At 27.1% G+C, this 8,355-nt stretch overlaps 1 protein-coding gene across 2 annotated transcripts; it reads right to left on the bottom strand.

Moving 5' to 3' along the window:
- Positions 1-249: 249 nt before the first annotated feature.
- LOC145755092 (frizzled-10-like) lies at positions 250-7,612 on the bottom strand. Of its 2 annotated transcripts, none has more exons than XM_082571298.1 (10): positions 7,436-7,612; positions 7,015-7,178; positions 6,470-6,707; positions 6,146-6,364; positions 5,841-5,991; positions 5,468-5,629; positions 4,997-5,206; positions 2,257-2,423; positions 1,041-1,656; positions 250-876 (listed from the first exon to the last, which is right to left on the bottom strand). In XM_082571298.1, the coding sequence occupies exons 1-10, from the start codon at positions 7,560-7,562 to the stop codon at positions 543-545; spliced, it is 2,388 nt and encodes a 795-aa protein (XP_082427424.1). In that variant the 5' UTR covers positions 7,563-7,612; the 3' UTR covers positions 250-542. The 2 variants fall into 2 exon arrangements, with proteins under 2 accessions (XP_082427424.1, XP_082427434.1); XM_082571308.1 differs by having other exon boundaries at positions 6,146-6,361.
- Positions 7,613-8,355: the final 743 nt, after the last annotated feature.

The raw sequence follows: 8,355 nt of genomic DNA, 5'->3' as shown, positions 1-8,355 counted from the left end.
AATTACAGAAGAAATCCGTTTCTTAACTTAAGTTTTATATCACCAGGAATTTAATTCAGTATTAATTTATTTTAACATTTTTTTATTATTGAATAACAAAATATTAAAATAAATATAATCTATTTGAAAGTATCAATACCTGAAAATTTAGATCGCAAATTACAAAATTGCTGAACATATATTAAGCTACTTATTAATTTACTATATTTATAAACCATTTAAAATTATTTCAAATGGTCAGTGTTTAAGTCTAATTGTATTTATTAAGTTGGCAAGAATATTCAAAATAATAAAAATATCAAAAAAATACATAATAACGACATGCAGAGTAAAAAGATAAATGAAACTTTAAAATAATGAAAAAATATAAAAAAGTACGATATTTTAAAATAAAACATTTAAAATTCTTGCAAATTGACTTGTAAATTTTTGGGAAAAAATCATGAGACCCGAATACAAAAAAAGAAAAAATTAAACAAAACTGCCAGCAGTCAGTTTTAAATAAAAAAAGATATTTTAACGAAGAGAGGGTTTAAAAATGTTTATACATGATAAGGCGCAGAATCGACTCTAGAGTTACGCTGAGATTGATATTTGGAGTTCCGCGAGCTGGGGCTAAAGAGTTGTGAATTTCTATGATCACAATGCGTAGAAATTTCATTTTTCAACAAAAGTCTGCTTTGAGGCACCGTGACGTATTCGTTTAAGCGTGCTCGTTTATCGTGGTTAACGCTCGACACCAAGTGGCGAGAATTATCGTCAGTTTTTGTTAATTTTAATGTTTCCTCGTGGATGTGAGATTCGATCGACGAAACCTGTAGCGTGTCAACGTTGTCAGAAATATTCGATGACGTCACACCACAAACACCTTCACATCTAAAAACGAAAAATTTTCAAATTGTTATAAAAAATTAAAAAATAATTAATTTTTAGCTTTAATAAATGCACATATTTACTATAAATATAAAGCTTGATGTTACCACTTCATGTGTTACACAAAAAGTAAGAATTAGTTTTAAAAAAATTAGAAGTTAACCTACCTGTAGGAATTACAAAGTTGTTTCCAGGATTTTAAAGTCTTCCTACTCCAAACCCACATTCCGCAGGTAATTCCCACCACAAGACTCATAAAAATTTTAATTAAAAACACCGGGAACGACGGCACTGAGTCCGGAAGTAAACAATTCAGCCTCGGACCCGATCCAGGTTCGATTTTAGTCTCCAAATTGTTTTGTAATTGAAAATGATTCCATGCTGTTGAAGAAATATGATTTGGGGGGTTTTGAACCCCATTCTGTGCCCCGTTCCAGGTTGGGTACTGGTTGTAATAAAACGGGGTATTATGGGACACCAAGCATCGTAAATTTTCAGCTCTTTTTATCCAGAATTTGTAGTTTTTATACTGATAAAAATTGATAGCAAGCAAGCATATAGCAGGCACTGTGTACAAAACAGTGAAAACCCCGATTCTCAAAATCAATTTTTCGAAACTTCCGGCCTCGTTTTTGCTTTGGTGGCGAATAACTCGTCGAATTTTAAACAAGTAGCTGAATCCAAATAAAAGAATAACACTGCCGACTAGAAGATAGAATGTCATTGGGATAATCACAAAATACATCAACGAATCGGGGTCCAAGTTCCCAACGTAGCACATACCTAAAAAATAATTTGATTTTTAAAAAAAAATTTAAATATTTTAAACCAGATAATAAAATTATAGAATTTGGTGAAAGTTTTTTAAATGTTACACTTATATGTGACCATTTGTTATACTTCGGTTGTTAAATTTAGTTATGTTGGTAAATAATTTAAACCGTAACTCTTTAAACACACTATACCGTAATTCATTTAACCCTTTTGTACCTAAAATCACATCGTCAAAAAATCACAAAAGCTTTTTTATTCTTTACTATGTCAACGAGTAATTATTAAAGTATGTCAAGACGCGAAATATCACAACATTTATCACGAGTGGCTCTCTTATTAATTCAATAATTTGCTCGAAAAGGGAAATAAGCGACTTTTAATAATAACAACTGCCTCTTGAAAATTTCAAGCGTTTGAAGGGAAATGTTTTGAGAATCGTGAAAATATAAAATTTTAACTGTTAAAAGTATTTTAAAAATCCATCTTGTTTAAAAAAAGGTATAATAATTATTTAACCTTTGAATTTCAGAAACCAAATAACGCCCCTAAAAAAATGTAGTGTAAAAAAATAAACCAAAAAATGTTAAATTAAATTAAAATAATTTTTACCTGACAATTCGTCTCCATCGACTTTTGCCAACAATAAAGCAGAAATAGTTTGAAATGCGGGTAAACACCATGACACCAAGTGGTAATAAAACCCGTAACTCCCAATCGCCTCATCTGACCACTTGAGGCCGGCAGAGAGCAACCAAGTTAAACTGAGAACAACCCACCTGTTAAAACAAATTTTGAACTTTAAAAACATATATTTCAAAATGTTAAAAAAATACAAGTATTGTTATTTTAAATAACAGTAGTTACTCTATAACTGATTAAAAAACATAATACAATTAAATAAATTATTCACAAACTTAAAACAAAATTCAAAGGCACCATTTTATGAGTCACTTGAGAAATCATTCAAATTTATAAACCATATAAAGTCATGAGAACGGATACAAATAGTTAAATTTATCGGAAAAATGAAAACAGGATGAATCAAGATTGAATGTCAAACAAATGATATTTGCATGTCGGTCACGGCAATTGTCTACTTTTAGTTAGTTTGGTTTAGGAGAAAAAACTCAACGAAAAAAAATTTTTTTCAACGTAATTTTTTGCGACAAAATTTTTAAATTCATTTTTTGGTAAAATTATTTTAAATTTTCATCGCCGTTTTCAAATTTTAAGCTTAAATAAAAATATATTATTTTGTTAGTTAAGCTATAAAATTGATGTCTGGTAATATATATATAAGTTTGTTTTCTAAAAATACTTTTTTACATTTCTTATCTTACAAGATTGTGTAAAACATTTACCTCCAAAACACGTGGTAACATCCTGTCAATAAAAGTATCTAGTATTTAAAACTCAAACTATTTTAAAATAAAATATAAATCACCAATCTCTTTTAAGAAATATAACTATAGGAATTAATTTTAAATCTTTCAAAAAAAAAATTTTTAAATTTTTTCAAAAAAAAAATTTTAATTTGTTGATTTCGAAACCCAAATTTTTTTCAAGAACTTTGAAACCTCTGGGAAAAAAAAATTTTCGGAAAAATGTTCAGATTTTATTTCTTGTTATTTTCAACGAAGCGAAACTGAGATCGACTTGCGCACAATACGAACGCGATCAAAACCTAACAAATGTAGAACAAGTACCTTTTAGCCCGTGATACATTTCTTTTGATACCTTTTCATTACAAAAACAACGTTTCAATCTGTTCCAAAGGTAACACAATAGTTTAGGTTTGTAAAAAAAAATAAATTGAATCAACTACAGCAATCCGATTAACCCTTTACCAACCAAAGGGCTACAAAATCAACCCGAATAAACCCCTAAAAAATATCGAGTAGTTTCCAAACGTAGATTCCTTTTTAGGGTACGTATAATAGAAACACGCCTATTTTAGACAAGTGTGGTAGGCCCATAGCAAAGTTTTGTCGGTGCGTTTGATGTGATATCAAATTTATTTTTCCTAATTTTGTTTGTCACATAAATTAAAGGCACACGTTTTTAAACATTAGACTTTCTCAGTGTTTAAGTCAAAGCATTAAAAGTGTGTATTAAAAATAAGAATTTTATCAATTTTTGTATAGACCACACACATAAAAATCATAATTTAAATATTTTAATTATATGTGAAAACATAAATTTTCTTTAAAATTTTATCAATTTTGCTTCAAAATAGATAAAAAAATTTTTATATAATTTTTTGAAAATAAATTTTTTAGGTAATTTCGCAAAAAAATAAATAAATAAAAATGTTAAGAAAAACGATTCTTATAAAGTATTAAAAAAATTAAATACAAACAAACAATTTAAAAACCAATTTTTTAAAAAATAATCTTTTGTTATTTCTTGCGAAAATATTTGTAAACAAAAGTTAAAGATTTAAGTAATTAGCAGGTCATTTGTCGCGCATTATGACGTAACAAGAAAGCTTTGTGACGCAACAAAAATAAAATTTTAAAATCGAATAATAGCAGATTATACGCCCCCTAATTATAAGTGCAGGTGTAAAAATAAAACAAAAAATATTTAAACTATTTAATTACCAAAAAAATAAACTCAGTTTTAACAAGAAATATATTTTAAGCAAAAAATAAAGTTTTTATTTTCTGTTTAATAATTTAAATATATTTTTTTTAATTTCTAAAAAAAGTGTTAAATTAATGAAAAAAAAGACTTTAAAATTATTCTAAATGTTAAGAATAAAATATTATTTTCTAACAAACCCACCAAAAATATTGCCGAAAGATAAAAACGTATTTAAAATAAAATTTTAAACCCAATTTTTCCGTTAATATTAAAACGATCCAATTTCGCTGTAACTTAATATATCAAGCAAACGTAGAAAAGTGATTTTATAACAACTTAAAAATAAATACTTATTCGGTCCTGGGGCGATAATTTTAATAAAAAATAATTTTTTTAAGGATTTAAAGCTAAAATTTTAACCCTAACCATGATGGCATAAATGGCCAATTATGACCTCACAATATGTGCGTATGTGTTGTAATAGTTTAAATTGATTATAGGTTTGTTTAATATTTTACGGGCTTAAAATTTATCGTTTTTGTCAATCTTTAAACGACAAACAAACTAGAAAATTTTAAGGCCTTAAACTCAAAAAAGAAAAGTATCAGAAAAGGTTGAGTTATTGGTTAAAGAAAACACAACTTTAACCAAAATTTAGCTACAAATACACCATTTAAACCAGTGTTATGTTAAAAAATACCATTTTAACCAGTTTAAGTAAAAGTGAAATTTTAAACTAATTTTCAGTTATTTTTTAACTTACCAAGCTGAAGCTGCCATGCCAAAGTAATAAAGAACGCAGAAAACTGCTGTACAAATCGTTCCTTCAAATCCTCCTTTAACTAAATGATAAACATCCTGATCCTTTATACAAGAGAGGGTCCCGTTCGGTCCCATTCCGGCACGTACCAAAAAGGCAACGGAATAAAAACAATAACATATCGACATAAATATAATAGGCCGCACTGGATATCTGTAAAAATATATATTTTAATTTAAATTTAAAAAAATAATAACATATAAAAAATCTAAGAATATTTTCAAAAATTCACATATTCTAAGTAAGATACGAATTAAATATTTTATTTAATTAATCAAGTTTTTTTTTTAATGTTGGTCTATATAAAAAACTTAAAATAAAAAACTTATAATTTTATTAAAACAAACAAATATGCAGTTGTGTTATAGATTTTAGTTTAAATACTAATATTATACCTAAATTTATTTATTTTACCTGAATCTTGTGGTATCGACAGCAAATGTACAAATTGTAATACTCGTTGAAATAAAACAGACTACAGAACATACAACTAACATCCAATAAGCTATACGTTTATGAGATGAACTAAATAAAACATCAGTTCCAATATCACATCGTGGTACACATTCTTTTGCCCTGTGAATTTTTTTTATATTTATTAAATTATTTTAAATTTTTTCTTGTTTTGGAAAAAACATTCTCTTCGAATAGATTTAATTTTTTTAAGTTATTCACATTTTTTAAGATTATTTTTAAGCAAAATTTTCTGTTTTAAATATATCTCGAGTTAACTGCATTTTTTGAAATTCACGAAAACAAATTTAATCTAAAAAAAAATTTTTTTTACCTTTCCAAAAAAAAAAATTTTTGAGAATTTTTACAAGTTGGTTTCTCGTTTATGTTTTTGTAAAACTTGTTGCCATCGTTACCAAAATTTTCGTTTTCTTTCTTATCGATGACGTCACCAGTTTTTACGTAATCAAATTCTTCAAGGTCATCTAAGTTTAACAACAAAAACAAAAAATATTTGTTTAAATTGCATCTACAACAAACATAAATTACTTTAAAATATTGGAAATATTTAATCACCATTAAATTAACATAAAAGTTCTAAAAAAATAATAAATTATTAAAAAAAAAAAAATATCTTACCCTGATTAACTGGGCCCGGGTTCGTGCGGTCCCAATCATAATCTGCATCCTCGAACCCGAATCCTGGCACGGGGACCCCAAAACCGGGTCCTGGTGCCTCGAAACCACCCATATTTTCCAACCACTCGCTTCCTGCTCTATCATCTTCATTTTCGTCTTCGTAGTTGGGGTTTAAAGGGGGTGCGGGATCTGGGGATTCACCGTTCGGGTAAGTACCTGCTATAGTTTGTTATTGAATAAAATAAATGTTTTTTTTAAATCACAAAAATTCCAAAAGATATCTAACATCTTCTTTAAAATAAAAATTAATTTTTTTTATCTTACCATATACGTCATCGTATACGTCATAATGCACAGGATACTCGACTGTCTCCACTTCTGCGGCTTCTCCGTAATCCTCCTCCTTAGCCGGAGGTTGCATGCAGAGTCTTCCCTCTTCGTTAAGGTAGGGTAATTTCCCACAGTTGATACTCCAGCTGAACCCGAATGGGGCCATAAAGGGTTCACACTTGTCTCTGACTTCTTCGCACATTTGTCTGCATCCAGGAACGGGAACATCGACCTGTATGACGTCATAGTAGGATTTGTTATATTTAAGCATGTTAGTATTTTATTCAAAGACAAAAATTAGAATTATTTCAATTAAATTTAATCGATTTATTTTTAAATCGAAGTTTATTTTTTCAGTGCTTTAACACTTTTAAAAATAAGACACAAAAATTATTTATTTTTTTACATACTTTAAATTTAAAAAGAAGTTTTTTTTTAGCAGTTAAAATTAAAAAATTTAACTTCAAATTCATAAAAATAAAATACAATTTAAAGAACTTTGGTCATTTTAATTAATTATCTCCAAACCTATATATTACCTTTGGTGTGCACATAGGAAATAATAAAGAACACAAAAAGAATTGAAGTTTTGGAGAACAATTTGTATCAAGCAGAGGTTGAAACTCGTGGAATCTTACCATCGCATCTCGTTGGTTTTCGTGACCCAATATATTGGGCATAATAGTCATGTTGTACAAAGATCCTGTACAAAATAAGTAAGTTAAATAAGTAAAAAACTCCAATGTTGAAAATTAATTTTTCTAGATACAAAATAAGCTAAAATATAATTTAAAATAAAATCCAAAAAATAAAAAAATGAGTTTTTTAAAATTAATTTTTTTTTTTAGTTTAAAAAACAGTCGTAGCTGAACAAAATTATTATAGGCGTTGAAACACGATAATATTGATTAAAAAATGATTTCGCCAACAAATAGATAAATTAAAAACTAATATTTATACCTGAACATGATCGTTCTTGTATTGGAACACAAATATGAGGAGGTCTTCGTCTATAATCAGAATAATAACAATTTCCAATTCTTATAAATCCAAATAACGTTATTAATAAAACTCCAAATCTTAACATTTTTGTTTAATTTGGGCAATTTAAAACATAATTTGAAAACACTAATTTGTAATTTCTATAGATATATATCAAAATAAAATAATTTAAACGTTTTAAATAGGATATTATTAAAGTTAAAATATAAATAAAAACAGCAGTAGCTTAATTAAATATTAAAAATGCGTTTTTTTCTTTTTAACAAGAATATAATTTTTTAACAACAAATATTAATAATTTGTCAAAAATGTAACATTAAAATTCTAAATGCTTTTTACGAATAATGTCGTTAACGCTATTTTGACACTAAAGTCTGCATAATAAATAATATGCTTTGACTACTATCTACTATTTTCCAAAAAGACGTTCACTCTGCTTAGACTTTCTATCCTTCAAATCCCTTTACCATATTCCTAATTCCAAATTTACGAGATTACAAAATGCCGGAAAGCGAATATCTATTTCCCAGCGCAAAAGATCAGTCAGATTAGAATTATGAAAAGCGATTAAATTAGAAGATTGAGTTAAATTCGATTCCATTTGGTTTTGAATTTAAACACGATTTGTAATACAAAGCACATGCAATATGTAAGTAGCTTAAAAATTTAATTAATTAAATTATTACTTATTATATTCACCCTAATTTGACTATTTAATAGTTTTTGGTAAAAACGTTAAATTTTTTGGTCACTGTAATATACAACATTTTAATATAAATCTATATTTAAAGAATTAATCTCATATTTATATATGTACATCTATTAACGTTACAACAACACACCTACATTTAATATTACGTAACAGCCTAATCATATAG

Source organism: Corella eumyota, chromosome 1, assembly GCF_963082875.1.
Source record: "Corella eumyota chromosome 1, kaCorEumy4.1, whole genome shotgun sequence".
NCBI classification, from domain to species: domain Eukaryota; kingdom Metazoa; phylum Chordata; class Ascidiacea; order Phlebobranchia; family Corellidae; genus Corella; species Corella eumyota.
The sequence above is the reverse complement of the archived record's forward strand: the minus strand, read 5'-3'. Positions and strand labels throughout refer to the sequence as shown.

Coding starts and splice junctions, on each gene's coding strand:
- LOC145755092 (XM_082571298.1), bottom strand. CDS start 7,562: ATGTTAAGATTTGGAGTTTTATTAATAACGTTATTTGGATTTATAAGA. Junction 5,207..5,467: donor GTCGATACCACAAGATTCAG/GTAAAATAAATA, acceptor ATATTTTTACAG/ATATCCAGTGCGGCCTATTA. Junction 877..1,040: donor CAACTTTGTAATTCCTACAG/GTAGGTTAACTT, acceptor TTTCGTTTTTAG/ATGTGAAGGTGTTTGTGGTG.